This window comes from Nyctibius grandis, chromosome 3, assembly GCF_013368605.1.
Source record: "Nyctibius grandis isolate bNycGra1 chromosome 3, bNycGra1.pri, whole genome shotgun sequence".
Lineage (NCBI taxonomy): Eukaryota > Metazoa > Chordata > Aves > Nyctibiiformes > Nyctibiidae > Nyctibius > Nyctibius grandis.
In genome coordinates, this window is record NC_090660.1 from 2,702,717 (window position 1) to 2,720,270 (window position 17,554).

General features: G+C 40.4%; 1 protein-coding gene across 2 annotated transcripts in view; it reads left to right on the forward strand.

The window, feature by feature from the left end:
• RAMP3 (receptor activity modifying protein 3) overlaps positions 1–17,554 on the forward strand; it is a 74,609-nt gene that overhangs the window by 43,891 nt on the left and 13,164 nt on the right. For both annotated transcript variants that reach the window (XM_068396934.1, XM_068396933.1), the window contains 2 exons: positions 1,332–1,361; positions 3,549–3,681. In XM_068396934.1, coding sequence (XP_068253035.1) covers positions 1,343–1,361; positions 3,549–3,681 — 152 coding nt within the window. In that variant the 5' untranslated portion in view covers positions 1,332–1,342. The remainder of the gene's footprint in view (positions 1–1,331; positions 1,362–3,548; positions 3,682–17,554) is intronic.

Sequence of the window (17,554 nt, forward strand, 5' to 3'; positions counted from 1 at the left end):
TAACTCGGTCGAGAGCTTGGCGTATCTCAGCGAATGCAGTCTAGATCAATATTATTGCGGCTGACATTCTGCTACGTATATCTTGATTCATTTGACTGGAGTGACACATAGGGTATAAACAAGGAGCAGGAGGCACCCATATGTGTGAAATTGCTCATTTCATTTCTGATGCAAGGCTAACACTATAAAGATTTGTCACTGATTTTTTTTTTCAGTGCCTACATCAAAAATAATTGAAGCCACATCCCTCTTAGGTATATTTGCAAAATCCTAAGTGTGGCTGGAGCTGTGCGAGCACAGTGGGCTGCTGTTAATTTAATCCATCTGGATGTACTGCAGGTCGCTGATCAGAAGATTCCTGCTGTTGGCATAGTCTATGTTTCCATTGGGATGCTCTTCTGATGTACCTGTGTTAGCGTAACATCCGTGTGAGAAGCTCATGGGTTTTAAACGTAATGTTCTTCAAAATGTGTGACTTCACCGTGCGAAAGGTGAACATTACAGGTCCCTCTGTACTCGGCACTGGTGAGGCCGCACCTTGAATCCTGTGTCCAGTTCTGGGCCCCGCACTTCAAGAAAGATGTTGAGGTGTTGGAGCGAGTCCAGAGGAGGGCGACCAAGCTGGTGAAGGGTCTGGAGGGTCTGACCTATGAGGAACGGCTGAGGGAGCTGGGGGTGTTTAGCCTGGAGAAGAGGAGGCTCAGAGGTGACCTTATTGCAGTCTACAACTACCTGAAGGGAGGTTGTAGTGAAGTGGGAATCGGCCTCTTCTCCCGGGCAACTAGCGATAGGACAAGAGGACACAGCCTCAAGCTTCGCCAGGGGAGGTTCAGGTTGGACATTAGGAAGAATTTCTCTTCAGAAAGGGTCATTAGCCATTGGAAGGGGCTGCCCAGGGAGGTGGTGGAGTCACCATCTCTGGAGGTGTTTAAGAAAAGCCTGGACATGGCACTTAGTGCCCTGGTCTAGTTGACAGGGTGGTGTCAGGGCAACGGTTGGACTCGATGATCCCAGAGGTCTCTTCCAACCTGGTTGATTCTGTGATTACACAAGCTACAGGAGAGAGTGGTGTAGACAGACCCATAACAAGTCTGCATGACTCAGACATTTAAAAGATAGATAAAAAGGAATTTAAAACCATAATGTTCTCTAAATGTGAATTTTTCCATTCAGACACACTCCTTAATAAAACTGAAACTAATGTTTGAGTGAACATTTTGAGTATTCTGTTGAAACCTAAATGATGCTCAAGTTTGCATCTATGTGCACTAATTCTTTTATATAATAGTATGGAGGTATCTAACTCCTCTCTCTCTTTTTTTCCCCCCTAGTTAATGGTCTAATGACGCTTGGATTTGCAGGTGAGCTTTACTTCTAAAATTCAGAGTTCTGTTTCTGTTTTGTTAATGGCAGCCGTTGAGAGCTTCCATCCTGTCGTGTTTCAATTAGTCAACTCATGCATTTCTCACAACTAGTCTTGTCCATCGGCTGTATGAACAGAGAGTGTTGTAGTATTTTGTAAAGGTCAGTCTCAATAGTGATGGTAAAATTGTAGAATTATTAATAATTTTGAACCCCTTTGGCCAGGGGTTTAGACAGAAACTTATATTGTCAGGTTGTTCCTGTCAAATGACTCTATCAGAGCTTTTTCTACAACCCTGCAAAATATTGAAGTTCTAAGAGAGCCATGGGAAGGCCATGTTAACATGTTTAAAATCCATTTAAACACCCTGCTGGGAAGGGGCTGGAGTAAATTGTCGGTGCACATGCCATAATGGAGGAGAAACTTGTATTCTGTTGGATTTATAGGGTTATAAATCAAGTGTTAGCTGACTGTTTAGAATACCCTGCCAGGGAAGGCAGCTTTGCTTAAGTTTTGTCAAAGCATCAATGCAGGATTTAAGTTGCCAGCTATGCAATTTTCATATCTGGTTTTGAATTCTGCCCAGCTTTAGTGTTCATCTGCAGCTCTGTGGAAAGTATAACTTATGACTGCTGCAGCTGCCAGATGAATTGGTGGGAACACTTAAACAGGCGGGGTCCATGCTGTCATGTTAACTTCCCAAGGACAAAACTATGCTGCCTGTGGCTCATAACCATTTCTATCACTGGTGATTAATTGATTTTTTTTCTGACATGGATGAAGGCTTAGTGTCAGCTCTAAGAGCTCTGACAATCAGACATGACAAAGGAGGTAGGGGCAGGTCCCAGTGAGCCAGCCGTACACCTGGTGAGGTTTGTGGTCTGTGTGAAATAGCAGGCTTAGGGGCTCAGGTTCTGATGGATGGCTGGGTCATGATATGAAGCCTGAAACCAGTCATCTTGCCTTAGTTTTTTTTTTAGGACTAAGTAGTAAGGACAGTGCCCTGTCAAGAGTGAGGGCTGCACCTGACTTCATATCAAGCGAAGGCTTACGTGCCTTTGCCCTCACTTCACCTGGCAGTGGGTTTGGCTGTCACCAAATATCACACAAAATAAGAACCACTGGCTCTTTTCAGCAACGATGGGATCCTGCTCTCAAAGGAACTAACAGAAGGAAAAGAAAAACCTCCTCTCCCTCGTGTAAATAGGGTCTCAGTGAAAATGCAGGTGCAGAAGAAAAAGGTGCAAGACCTGATTCCATTTAGACTTCTTTTTTCTATGATTAAAAAAGGACAAAGTTGTCTGTTCTTCTTGGCTTTATTCTTAAAAATAAAGTCAGAGTTCCCCGGAGGCTTGCCTGACACATGGGTTTGTTAGGGCTGCAGGTTTGTTCAGGTAGATCCTTTTCTCAGGTTTGTGCTGCTATAAAGAGAAGAAATAATACTGGTTTTTTTCTGACTAATTTAATTTAGGCCTTTGTATTAAATATGTTGATATACACGTACTTACAGTAATTTTTAATGTATGCATTTTGTCTATAGAAGAACAATCAAAATAGTGCCATTTATAAAGGTAAAGCAAGACATTTAACTACTTAATCAAAACAAAATGTTTCAGCCTTATCAAAATCAAATTATTTAGTTAGTTTGAATAGAATTTTTTCAGAACTTTAGTTTTGTTAGAAATAGCAAAATACTATCTTTGTATTCCAGTTTGACTTTGACTCTAAATATTGTGGAGTTGCCATTACAGGTTGCAAAAGATCTAGGCTTGCTCAAGTCAAGGTTATCTCTTTCTTGCTGTGTGAGCCTGAGAAGTGTTTTCTACACTGAAGTATCTGATCAGTAACTCCAGGTAGCTTTTAACTCAAAATGGAAATGGGCAGTAGTAATTTAGTAGTAATAGAAGCTAAGTAACGTTAGAAAAGTGACTAGGTGGGTTCCTCTGTGCTAGGTCTAAAAGATAATACTATCTATGGTAACCTGGAGTATTTTGTGCTAAGTTATGTTTTTAATAAATTTACATAAAGATATATTTTATCTATTTTCTAAAATTGTTTAGAAAGTTGAATGTTAGGTTTACAACAGTGTATGTGGCAAGCAGAATACGTGAAGGAGTTTGTGAGTGATGTGTTCATGCTTCTGTTTCAACGCTTGAGATTTAAGGTGCTTTCTGGTTTTGCCTAGGTGCACGTCAACACACTAATCTCTGCAACGAATCGCTCATGTTAGAAAAGTTGCCTGCCTGTGGAAAATCCTTTGAAGAGATGATGAAGAAAGTAGACTCCAAAAAATGGTGCAACCTGACAGAATTTATCATGTAAGAGTGATTTTGGTTTTGATAGTTCTCACCTTATAATGGTGTTTGTCCTTTTAAAAAACTATCACCTCAAATTCCAAGAATGCTGTAATACCTTCATCCCTAGTACGTGTAAAATGTTTGTGTTCCAGATAAATTGAAATCCTCCTGTAACTGGTTGCCAGTTGCAAAGGGCTAAGCTGTAGCTCCTAAGTCCCTGCAATATGGCCACGTGCACGTAGAGAGACCCAGCTCTTGAAGAGTGCGCAAAGTAGAGCACTTTAATAAAACATAACGAGTAGGCTAATCAATACTAGCTGCTATTGCTTTTACCTCAGACACTTGTGTTTATATTTAATCTATATTTCTGTACATTTTAGGCAAATGTTACTTAAATCAGGCTTTTTCTCCCTGTGAAACCACTAAAGCAATGTGCTCTGAAGGAAACTTAACAGGGCTTGTGTAATTGGTGGCATTTTCGGCTTTCTGGAGCATCTGCTTCTTCAGAGCGTGTCTGCTCATGCATAATGCTTGGTTTTCGGAAGCGCTGAGTGCCCTCTACACCGACTGAAATCAGAGGAAACTGCAGGTGTTCGGCACTTCAGAAAACGAGACTCGAGAGAATTAGCTCTGGTGTGGTACGAGCCAGCCTGAAGCAGAACATCTTCCTGGATTGGAAACTGCGCTGGTGCTGTTCTGGGGGCTGCTCACGAGGCAGGGTAGCCACAAGCTAGCTGTCACCACATCTGTTACAGCATCATTTAGCCCCAGATATGTTCTTGTCTCATGTGATCTTTGGTCTTGTCTCCTGTTTAGTGTCACTTCATGTGATGCAAGATTTTGCAATCACCTTATGCAAGATGTTAACTGGCTGATCACCAATAGACATGAGAGATGACAAAATATTGGACTGCTGTTCTATTGAAGCAGTTCCCCATGTTTCTCTTAGTGCTGACACTTGTGTTGAGATGTCCCACCTCTTGATAATGTTTCCTAATCTGACAGCATATTAACAACTTAGATGCTGTTCCTTCTTAGCACTTTTATTTGCACGCCCTGAATCACAGAATCACAGAATCAACCAGGTTGGAAGAGCCCTCTGAGATCATCGAGTCCAACCATTGCCCTGACACCACCCTGTCAACTAGACCATGGCACTAAGTGCCATGTCCAGTCTTTTCTTAAACACCTCCAGAGATGGGGACTTCACCACCTCCCTGGGCAGCCCCTTCCAATGGCTAATGACCCTTTCTGAGAAGAAATGCTTCCTAATGTCCAACCTGAACCTCCCCTGGCAAAGCTTGAGGCTGTGTCCTCTTGTCCTATCACTAGTTGCCTGGGAGAAGAGGCCGACTCCCACTTCACTACAACCTCCCTTCAGGTAGTTGTAGACTGCACTAAGGTCACCTCTGAGCCTCCTCTTCTCCAGGCTAAACACCCCCAGCTCCCTCAGCCGTACCTCGTAGGTCAGACCCTCCAGACCCTTCACCAGCTTGGTCGCCCTCCTCTGGACTCGCTCCAACACCTCAACATCTTTCTTGAAGTGCGGGGCCCAGAATTGGACACAGGATTCAAGGTGCGGCCTCACCAGTGCCGAGTACAGAGGGACAATCACTTCCCCAGACCGGCTGGCTACACTATTCCTAATAGAGGCCAGGATGCCATTGGCCTTCTTGGCCACCTGGGCACACTGCTGGCTCATGTTTCGCCGGCTGTCGATCAGCACCCCCAGGTCTCTTTCCACCGGGCCGCTTTCTAACCACTCTTCCCCCAGCCTGTAGCGCTGCAGGGGGTTGGTGTGGCCCAAGTGTAAGACCCGGCACTTGTTCTTGTTGAACCTCATGCCGTTGGTCTCAGCCCATCTATCTAAGCTGTCCAGATCCCTCTGTAGGGCCTTCCTACCTTCCAGCAGATGGACACTCCCACCCAGCTTGGTGTCATCTGCAAATTTACGGCACTCAATCCCTACGTCTAGATCATCTAGATGACTTTACAATCTTACAATCTTTTAAAAGGTAGATTCTTAAAACTGATGGCTCTGGAGTGAAAGATGTGTTCACGCAGCTCTCTCCAACCATGGGGAAGAGCAAGAGGAAGTAAGCCTTTCTGATCCAGCTTGCAGAAGTTGCATTCAAATCTGACAAAGAAATGTGCATATGCAGAGGAAAAGAAAATCCTTGCGATACAGGTACTGATAAATTTATTTAACAAATATCTGTGTGTTATGGGGCAATAGTTTTAATTTTTCAACTCATTTAGGTACAAGTTCTCCTTATTTTGAAGGAAGCACTGTAATTTTGCTCCATTTGATCGTCGTTACAGTTGTATTATAATTACAAAACTGAGTTCTTTGCTAATATCTTGTTCATATTGGTAAGCGTCCTCAGCTAATAGGAGTATTTGCAGTAGAGAAAGGTACCTACAGGAGTCAAAATATTAGACTCCGCCTTTGTTAATGCAGGTGAAGAAGCAGGCAGCTTTTTGCAAGCCTTGCACTAAAATTTCTTCAAGAGTTTAAACATTTTTGTGCAAGGTTTTTCCAAGGTTTGGAGGTGACCGAAGTCTCTGAGTTCTCCTGACCTTCAATTAGAGTTAAGAATCTACCTTGCTTTTATCCTTTCTGATTGTGCTTCTCCTTTGGGGTCATTTTCATTACCTGTACAAAGAAATTCCTGCCTATCTATGGAGATGGTTTTGTCTGAAGAAATTGGTCAGTCTGAGGCTTTACTTATTTTTCCCCCTATGCAGTACCAGAAGAATTCCAGCTTCTTCCAAAGAAAAATCTTTTACATTTTTACATAATATACAGTTTTTTAAAAACTTCTTTCTATCACTTATATTTCAAGTTCTAGCTTAGGAGAGAGCAGAGGGAGCAATTTGTTTCAGAATTTATTTCCTGAATCAAGTATTAATCAAGCATTATCAGTCTGATTACAAAGTTGTCTTAAGGGTTCTTTGCACTGAAGAAACAGCACATTTACATCTGCCTTTAAGAATTTTACTCTTTGGAGAACAGACATTGTGGTTTGACATCGTGCTTTATATAAGAAGCATATAGGCTGATTTCTTCCAGCTCATTGAAGGAACTCTGATGGATGGGACTGAAACACTTCTTTATTTGGAGTATTCTGACAAATTAATGAAAAATTTCTGTGTCCAGTTCTGGGCCCCGCACTTCAAGAAAGATGTTGAGGTGTTAGAGCAAGTCCAGAGGAGGGCGACCACGCTGGTGAAGGGTCTGGAGGGTCTGACCTATGAGGAACGGCTGAGGGAGCTGGGGGTGTTTAGCCTGGAGAAGAGGAGGCTCAGAGGTGACCTTAGTGCAGTCTACAACTACCTGAAGGGAGGGTGTAGTGAAGTGGGAGTCGGCCTCTTCTCCCAGGCAACTAGTGATAGGACAAGAGGACACAGCCTCAAGCTTCGCCAGGGGAGGTTCAGGTTGGACATTAGGAAGCATTTCTTCTCAGCAAGGGTCATTAGCCATTGGAAGGGGCTGCCCAGGGAGGTGGTGGAGTCACCATCTCTGGATGTGTTTAAGAAAAGACTGGACATGGCCCTTAGTGCCATGGTCTAGTTGACAGGGTGGTGTCAGGGCAACGGTTGGACTCCATGATCCCAGAGGTCTCTTCCAACCTGGTTGATTCTGTGATTCTGTGAAAAGAACAGGTAATTCTAGCCATAGTCACTCAAAATTCAGATATTTACACCTGGTAGTATTAGTTTACCCCAGTTTTACATCTAGCCTCCAGCAGTAAAAATTGGTCAACCTGGATCAGACAGTGGGTTAAAACTGTGAGTTTGGTATGAAGGAAACTGCTTCTTTACACAGTAATTTCTGCACAGTGCTTTTCACTTACAAAGATCTTGCAAAATTTGGCTTTGTATCTTGTATCAAAATGTAACCATGTATGGAAATCTGCTTCTTTTCCAAATTCTGTCTATGGAGGAGCTTTAACTGTTCGTGGTAAATGGCTGGCCTTCATTATGGGATTGTAAATAGTAATTATCTTCATTGCTTCACTCTTTGGCCAAACAGTTGTGGGAGAGATTTCAGTGACTTCAGTTTGCTGTAACTTAATTATACTGTAAGATTTTCTGACAGCTCTGTTACTTATTTCTTAACTTTATTCTTAACAAACTGGTGTTCTTTAAAAGGCAGCCTTTTCTGAAACAGATGAGGCTCTTCAGTGTGGCAGCTGGTATTGGAAACCAATAGAAGAGTTTTAGCCTCCACAGCTGATCTTGATCTTGCTGGAAATGTGTAAAGATCACATATAAACCGTAAAATATCAGGTAAAGTTTTACAAAAGCACTATCAGGAGAAAATTTCCCTATCAGTTTTCTCATTTTTCTGTGAGGATTCATACAGAAGTTAGGATACAAATAGTCTGGGTCAGATTGTCCTAAGGTATTTGAAAGCTTAAATATGATGAGGGATCCAAGAAGTGGGATTTTAAGATATTTTAAGTCATTTAGACACCATGGGTTTCAGTGGTTCCTGCTTGGACACTGGAATATGAAGGACAACCAGAAATACCTTACAAGAAAGGTAAAACCTACAGAAAACAGCTGGAGACATTCATTGACAGAAGAGGGGGGGATCAGCTGTTCACAGTTTTGCTGATGCTTTTAGGCTGTTCAGAGGGAGCCCTGAAGATGAAAATGTGACTGGGTGGTTTAAATGACAGGAAATTATGGTCCATGGCAAGTGAACAAGCGGAGACTGAAGTGTGGGTGAAAGCTATGTGGGGAGTTCACAAAAGCAAATGGACTCTTTGTTTGCCAGAAGACTGGAAATTACAGAAAGCTTTTTACTCTTAATGTGTAATATTTCTGTTATTTTTTATATATATATATGCACACTTTTATATATAAATTATATAATTTCGTATTTTATGTGTGTAATATATATAATAACTTAGATTTCTGTATTATATTCTTAACATTTAGCAACAGCAGCTAAATATGTAAAATCTACTACTGTCGACAAACCTGAACCCTTTATTAACAGTCAGATTTTTTTCACTGTGCTGTGATAAATCCTGGTCTGGTTACAATGGGACTGTAGTCGAGAGGCCAGGTATGACTAATCCCTTAAGCAAGAGACCAGATGAAGATGGGAGTACCCCGAGCTGTCTTACATGACATGACTGAAAAAATGTTGCTTATTGTAGTTGCGTAGATCACTTTCTATTCTTAGCTAATGAAAGGGTTTTCCAAATACTTCTAACTAGATCCTGGAAACAATTTAGCTAGAATAAACAATCTCTAAACAAATCTCCAAGTCTCTCCCAGCCCTAACCCCTATGGAAATATGGAGCCAAAACGTGCTGGTGCTGGTTCTCAGTGGCTCGTTAAGCTTTTGGCCTGCTCCTGGTATCACCTCTCTCTTCTGCGTCCCCATTTTCCAAACATTTCTGAGGGTATTTACTAGCATTTCAGTAATTTTGAGGCCAGACTGATGACTATGGCCATCTGGTCTGCACTGTTGAATAATACAGGCCACACAATCACAGAATCACAGAATCAATCAGGTTGGAAGAGACCTCTGGGATCACCGAGTCCAACCGTTGCACTGACACCACCCTGTCAACTAGACCATGGCACTAAGTGCCATGTCCAGGCTTTTCTTAAACACCTCCAGAGATGGTGACTCCACCACCTCCCTGGCCAGCCCGTTCCAATCTGTCCAGTAGTCATTATTTTAAATCCTGTAGGAGTGAGTATCTTATGGGAAGGCATCAACTCTTCATTTAAAATATATCAAATTAGTATTAATCCTTTACATCTGTACACAGGTTGTTCCAAAGGGTTCAGTGTTCACAGTCAGAGGAAAATATGTCTTATTTCTCCTCAGTTTGGCTGACTCCAGTTCCCAGTGATTATGCTTACTTACATATTTCCTTGATACAGTAAAATTCATTCTGTTGTCAAAAATCTTTTTTTCCCAATTAAATACAAGCAAGTCGCTTTTAAGTCACCTCTCAATCTCCTTTTTTTTTTTTCCTTTTTTTTTTTTGATGAATTAAGTTCCATCTTTTAAAGCCTGTCATGACAATGCATGTATTTCAGACTCCTTGACCTCTTTACAAGTTTTGGCAGCTTTTGAAGAGTAGATTCCACTCTGGAATTGAATGTTTCACCCAGCAGGAGTTTTTGTAGCATTATATACACACTTTCTATTTTTTTCACTAATCCTACTGGGTATTCAGCATTTATATTCTGCCAAAATATTTGTGTATTGCATTAACACTCCTAGCTACCTAGTAATTCCAGGAGGACATGCGCTACAAGCATTTTAAGTCCTTCTCAGAGTGACTTGTGTGACATACATTATTTGTTTCTGGATCTCTCATTTTGCATTCACCAGTATTAAAATGCATATGATTTAGATAAGACCACATTTGTAAGTCATCCAAATCAGTCTCTGTAACTACACCTACAGCTTCTACTACTGCTTCACCATTTACTATGCTATTTGCATACTTAAGCAAAAGTTATTTGTTTGCCTCACTTGGTTGATTAAGATACTGGGCCAAAACTTTTGCAACTGCCCTCTGTGAATGGCAGTTACTTTTTTATAGTTAGTTTTCAAGTTCCATTTGTTTTTAACACAAGGGCTACCATGATTTTTAATTTTTTTTTTCATCAAAATGTTTTAAACAAAGTTTGATAAAACATTCAGTCATTAAACATCAATGAATGAAATATAGTGATTATAAGGAAGCATGTGGTATCTGCTCACACAAAAGTCCCAAAAGATTAATTTGAAGAATCCATAAGAATGTGTTTTGGACTCCATGTATGCATTTCTGGTTGATTGACTACTATGAGAGCAAACACTATAGAGGTAAGAAATACAGATCTATATGGCATGTCAGTGCAAAAAGCTTTAGTACCAATGTGTACCAAAAAAGAGACATATGGAAAGAGCTTTGATTAATGAGAAAGTTTTACTTAGTATATGATATCAAGTCTCGTTAGATTCACCGTGTCCTGGGGTGCATCAAGCACAGTATTGCTAGCTGGTCGAGGGAGGTGATTGTCCCGCTCTACTCTGCACTGGTGCGGCCTCACCTTGAGTACTGTGTGCGGTTTTGGGCGCCACAGTATAAGAAGGATGTGAAGATACTGGAGAGTGTCCAGAAGAGAGCCACAAAGATGGTGAAGGGTTTAGGGGGGAAGCCGTACGAGGAGCAGCTGAAGTCACAAGGTCTGTACAGCCTGGAGAAGAGAAGACTGAGGGGAGACCTCATGGTGGTCTACAGCTTCCTCCCAAGGGGAAGTGGAGGAGTAGGCGCTGGCCTCTTCACCCTGGTGACCAGTGACAGAACTCGAGGGAATGGCAGGAAGATATGCCAGGGGAGGTTTAGGTTGGATATTAGGAAAAGGTTCTTCACCCAGAGGGTGGTGGAGCACTGGAACCGGCTCCCCAGGGAAGCAGTCATGGCACCAAGCCTGACAGCATTCAAGAAGCATTTGGACAATGCCCTCAGACACCTGGTATGAATTCTGGGGCTGTCCTATGCTGGGACAGGAGTTGGACTCGATGATCCGTGTGCGTCCCTTCCAACTCAGGACATTCTATGATTCTAACTTTAATCTTTGTTATTGGTTAATCCTCTGTTGCATTCCTTATAGACAAAGAGTCACACTACTTTTTTTTTCACAAGAGCATCCAGTAATTCCATTCAAAGGCAGCACTTAAAAAAAAACTTGTCTGAACTGAACTATACTGTAGCACAAGCCAGTCAGCTTTCCTGATTTTATTACATCATTATATCTAGAAATTAAGTATTTTCAGTGGTAGCAATAGGCGTAACGACATTGCTCTCTGATATTCACGTACTCTTTTTGTTGGCATACTACCAAGAGCCTCCTTTGTTTAGAAGTATGTGGATCTCCTTATCATTGATTTGGTCTTGCAGTTTTTCTGCAATAAAAATTCTTAGGTTGTAAGAATAAGAGAAATAATCAAGGGATCGCTACTGGAAGAGCAAAGTTGACCATAACATAGATACTTAGTCATAGGCCATCTCCTTGCTTTGATTGAAATGTTAAGAGTTGATGCTTAATTTATTCGGCTGCCAGAAGGATCCTGTTTTGGGCAGAAGATGCACGTTGTGTGTCAGGGGCACTGGGCAGCAGATGCCACTAAAGAATACGACCCTGTTGCTCTGTCACTCAGGCAAGTGTATCAGGAAATCAAAATGAGGGCAGGAGACTGCATTATTCTGGACAGTGAAACATCCAGTGTGGAGAGCATCCTTCTGTCTCTTGGGTAGAGCTCACCAATGAGCCCAGAAAGTGATCTGCCTTCAAAGATATTCCTTTCACCGAAGAGAAATTGATACCTACATGTTTTATACACCTCTGTTGCTGCACACTTGTAGGATTTGATTGTTATATTTGATTTAGTCAGGTGTCATCTATTTCAACGTGAGCCATGCTGCTAATTCAAGCCAATATTACTGTTGCAACAGTCATCTCACAAGTGTATAAAGTCACATACCTGCTACCGTGGTAGCTCCCAGCCAATCATTCTGTGTTTGCCAGCCAAGGAGTAACTGTGGATCGAGAGGCTGAGGGTGAAATAGCAATTTGTGTTTTGGAAGAGAGTTCTAGCAGAGTAGCAATTCTGATTTTTCCAAAGTTGTAAATTTGAGTCCTTAGCAGAATAGGAGAGGGCAAAAGTTGTCTTTACTCTATGTCTGAAGGTGATTCGTTGCATCTGTGTGTATGTACCTGGTGGAATTCGCTGTGAGCATGGTCCAAGGTCTGTCCCCAAGCTGAACAATCATTTTATTTTCTGTACAGCCTTGGTGTAGTTTTCCCAGAAACCTTTACATCAAAAATGAATCCTATAAACAGAAGCACTAGGCTTCCATCTCATTGAAAATGATGAAGGAGGTCCACCCATGTTCTGTACAGATGTTGAAGATTTGAAAACGGAATGAAGGAAAAAAGATGTGCATGACTAGAGCCAAATTTGATCTAATCTTCTGGAAAAATAATCCTAGAGCTGTTGCTCAATTTTAAAGTCAGTGGGAGTTTTGCCTGTTACAATTTGGCCCAACTAACCTAAACTAATCATAAAAGTGCCTGGTTTTCAAAGAAACATAGTAAAATATTTAAGAAAAGAAAGCCAGATGACATTAAGATCAATGGGAAAATAGCTGTGGAAGGAACATGTGCAATCCAAGGTGAAATTATATGCCCTCAATTCATAAAGCTTGGACCAAATAACTTCTGCTGGCTGAGTGTGTATGTAAGAGTCTTCCAAACCGACCATTTTCTTGGTCAGTTGTGTAAGTTTTTTTCATCTTTCCCCATTGACTGCTGCAGGAAGTCTGCTCTAGATGCTGAGCAGTGATTGCATCCAGCTGCTAATGTCAAAACATCTGTAGAAGAGGAATGTACTGTGAAAAATCTCAGGGAAACCACTGGGTTTGTTTTGCAGCTAAGGTGAGGCACTGGTTCATGTGAGCTAATTCTTTCCCCCAGTAACATGTCTCATAATTAGAAAGCAGACACATTTGGCTTATTTTTTTTCAACATTATCAGAAAAGCCTCAATTGTGGATTTTTGCATGTGATTTTCTTGCACAAAAGACAAACTGGGGCTGCCTGAAACTGAACCTTTGAGTGGCCAGCACACATGTGATTTCAGATCCAGAATAATACTGATTAAAGGGAGTCCCACTCTTCCTCAGCTGTGCCGTGTAGGGGGGTGTGTGTCTATATTTGTGTTAAGATTTATAGCCTGGTAGACAGACTAGTACTTTGGCAATCTTTATCTTGGACAAAGTCATGGTAAAGTGCTGCAAATGACAAGAAAAGCTCAGTGTGTTGTTGCCTGCTCTCCAAATTATATTCTGTAATGTTTTTAAGTAACGTTCTGTATGTGTCTGAAGAGCAATTCTCTTTTTTCTCTGAATATTTACTGGGAAGGGAACCAAAATTCCTTATTTAGCCTGGTGTAACCCCTCCCAGTTTTGTCAGCCCAGATTTCGTAGAAATAAAACCGGAGATTGCTATGGTAGATGCTAGCATTTTTGACTTCTTTAATAGGGTGCTCTTCCTTTGGGCTTTCCATACAGATACAGTTGCTGCTGCTTTTTAAACTCTCAGTGAAACGCAGAGAACACTGATATTTCATCCTTTGTACCTGTGCATTTCTTTCATCTCTTCGAATATCAGAACTTACAATAATTTTGTATTTAAAAATCCTTCTAAAAACTCCTAGAGGTCATGGCAGTGGTGGCAAAACCAGGCTGGTACTAATTACCCCCAAGAATCTATTATTTTCCTTCTGTGACTCATGCCTTTCTTTTCAAAAGTAAAGAAAAGCAGCTTATAAATCAGTTAGATGTGAGCAAGTAAAGAATGTCACGTTTGAGTAGTTGTGTTGCCATCATGCTGGTAGCTGACAATAGTAATTTTTCATTGCAGAAATAATAATGTTTGACATCTATTATTTAAAAAATTGGAAAGGAAAAGAACCCTACAGTTTATAAAATCTGACTAGGTTGCCAGATTCAGGGCTGTGTTGAAAATGTGTACGTTCACCTGGTGTTTGGGATCAGCAGTTCTAGCCATGAAGCTGCTGAGAAGTTAATGCAAAGACACAGCTTGTCCCTGAACGAGGCTATATTAGAATATTGTTAAGAGGAACAGCATTTCAGGTGAATCTTCATTACTTTCATATGAAATATATTAGCTTTGGTTTATATTGTGTAGATAAGAGTATGTCCTGATAAATGTGAATAAAGTGGTTAGTTTGAATTCGGAGACCAGGATTCCACACGAGACAAGAATACACCATTACTGCATAATTGCTTTCCTCCTGATAGATGCAGAGGCTGAAATATAATAATATTATCTAATAATTATAACTGAATGCAGTTCCTAAATCTGTGTCTGCTGTGGCCACCTTACCCGATACAGAAAGGTGGTGAAAAACATTAATGAACATTGAATTTTTAATCAATTATTCTAAGTATGACTTCTGAATTTTAACGATGTATTAAGGACACTGGCATTTATGAGTTATGTGAAGACCCGCAGACCATTTTGCTTATAAATGCAAAGCCATCACTTTATTCTGCAGCATATTGTAGAAATAGCTATGCTACAAACTAGCAAAGCCTTATCAGCTTTTCATCTGATGAGATTTCTTGGGGTTTTGTTTTAGACACTGAAAAATCTTTCTTTTTACAAAGAAAACCTTGCTTTGAAGAGCTTCCTTGAAACTCGTAAATGGGTTGAGTGAACAGGATAAGGAGAAATGGGCCAATCTTTTGGGAGGCTGTTGGATTAAATACACCAACTTCCAAGAGCTCAGATTTGGTGAAACAAAACAATTTTGTTTGTTTTTTACAACACATCTTGTAACTGCAGTCTACAAAAACCTCGACTCAGGGATACCATTGCTGAGGAATGGGGAGAAGAGAAGACGACTGGAGTTTGTTCTTAATCAAGGATAACTGTTTCTTTCTTATTAAACCACTGGAGACTGTAGGGCTGCCATTGAGGACATGGTGATGACTGTATCACACCAAAATAGTGTGCTTTTGCAGCCCATTCTCTATCACTTCAAGGTTTTTAAGAGCTCAAACCTTCCTGTTATTCAATTTACAGATGATTTTGCAAATCTTTAGGAAAGTTCTTACCAGTGTGAGAAAAGAGAGGGATTTTCTGAGCCTGCTACTAAGTAGGAAAAAAAAATGACCTTTTTATTACCAGTAGCTGAAAGCTCTTCGATTTTTAACATCAGATTTCAGTTTTTCAACTGCTTTTTTCAACAAGTTTTGACATCTGTTACATTTATTTGTCATGAGTCGTCGTTTTCAAAAAAAGAGTGAAATCTGGCATTTGCTAAAAGGTCACCAATGTAAATATCTCTAATTGCTTCTTAAAGTTCTGGAAGAGTTTTTGACACTGGTGAAGTTAAGGTCACCAGAAGACACCAGTTACAATATTTTAGCAAGGGTGCTGTGAGTCAGGTTGATGTGTACCACAGCAGATGCATTGGGCTAATGGCTGGTAGCTTGCACCCACAAGGTGGGATCAGTGGGTCAGTGCTTACTTTACCCAGTTAAACAACCAATAGTTGAAGATATAAGAATATGATAATCCTAATAAACTGGTATCAATTATGCAATGCAAATATCACAGACAGGATATTTTTAGAGGTGGTGAAAATGCAAAAGAAGATAAATGTGTTATGAAAATGAATACTTAATAAAAACTTTTGCGGTTCTTCTGTTTTGGTTTGCAAGACAGTTTCTACATTCTTGTTTTCTAAACAAAAATCAACCACGGACATATAATAACCCAGATTAACTCAGCAGAGACAAAAAATAGATTTTCTTGCTTCAAGATACATATGGTATTAGTCATGTGGTTAACTGTTGACAGCACGACGAGGTATGAATTAATACTACCCATTTGTTCTGTGTTCAGGGTCTTGTTTCAATTACAGAAATTTATTATATAATGATACTTTAAAAAAAGTAGTTTACATGGTTAATTGACAGGGCTCTGGCATTGCTGTTTGTTTACCCTTGCAAAACAGTATATAATTCAGTGTTGGAAAGTATATCCGAGACAACAAATGCATGTTCTGCACTCTTAAAGACGTCAGTCACCTGAGGACCCGAGTCTGATTTTTATCTACAGGAAGGTAGCTTAAGAATCAGAATGATCTTAAGATGGTCTATGTTATATATAATTTATTACATTGCACTGTAATGTATCATGGATTTTTGCATCATATTGCTGAGGAGTGTATATATACCTAAAACATATCTAGGCTGACATGTAATATACAGGTATAAGGTATTAGTGTTACTACTTATGAAAAAGTAGGTACAAAAATGTAAGATTGTTTCTGCTTTTGACTGTTGCTGTGCACAGAAAAACATAGTTTTTTTACCGTCAGTGTGAAAATAAGGCAGTGTTTTCATCATCCAAAGAGTAATTAGATAAAGGCTCAAAAAGTAAAACCGCTCCTTGGCTAGTCACAGTGCTTAAAAATTAATGACCCCATAACAGCTTTCAGTTTGTGAACTGTCCGTGGACAGATTGCAATTTTAAAGAGTATGTTTGGTATTATTCAAAACTGCAAAACTTGTTTGTTAACTAGTAGTTGACACGATCTGAAGTTTCAGATCTGTAAGTAGTTGCCTGATTTTTGACTCTCATTATTTGTGTTCTGCTTGGAGCAGAAAACAACTGCCACTCTCCTCCCAAAGCAAATGGATTTTGTAACTACGGGAATTTTATCAGCGCATATAAAACTCATTTTCCATAAATAATCAGAAAAAAATCTACGTTCTTGGTGTGCTCATAAAAATTAACTAAGAAGGGGTATGGAAATTGTGATGGAAAGTTCAACTTAGAAGCAGATTAATTGTTTTTTATTTTATTTATTTTTCTCTCTGTGCACATGCTGCAGTGGGTGGTTCTCAAAGTGTGAGCCTGGTTGACGTGTGATTTCTGTTTCACAGCTGGATATCATCAGATATTCTTCTCCCTGTTTCCACTTTAAGAAATGATGCTGTCGTGTTATAAAAGGCTTGTGCTACTTTGGACTAAGTGGAATCTAATAGCAGCTTTCACTCAGTAGATGACACTTCAATATCCCTTTAAAAATGGAATCCGAAGGAGTTGTTTGTAGATGTAAGCTGGAATGAATGAGGAGAGCTCTTCTGTGATTTCTTTCCCTTCTCTGCTTGCGTGTCAGGTTGGTTCATCTAGATGGAAATAAAAGCCTTGAGCTGCTGAGATGATACAGAGTGAGCTCCAAATTACTAACTCAGAGCAGCTCTGGGCTGGGGACTGGCTCTTCCGTCCTGACTCTGGCTCCTCCCCAAGTGTTGGAGGATGGGACT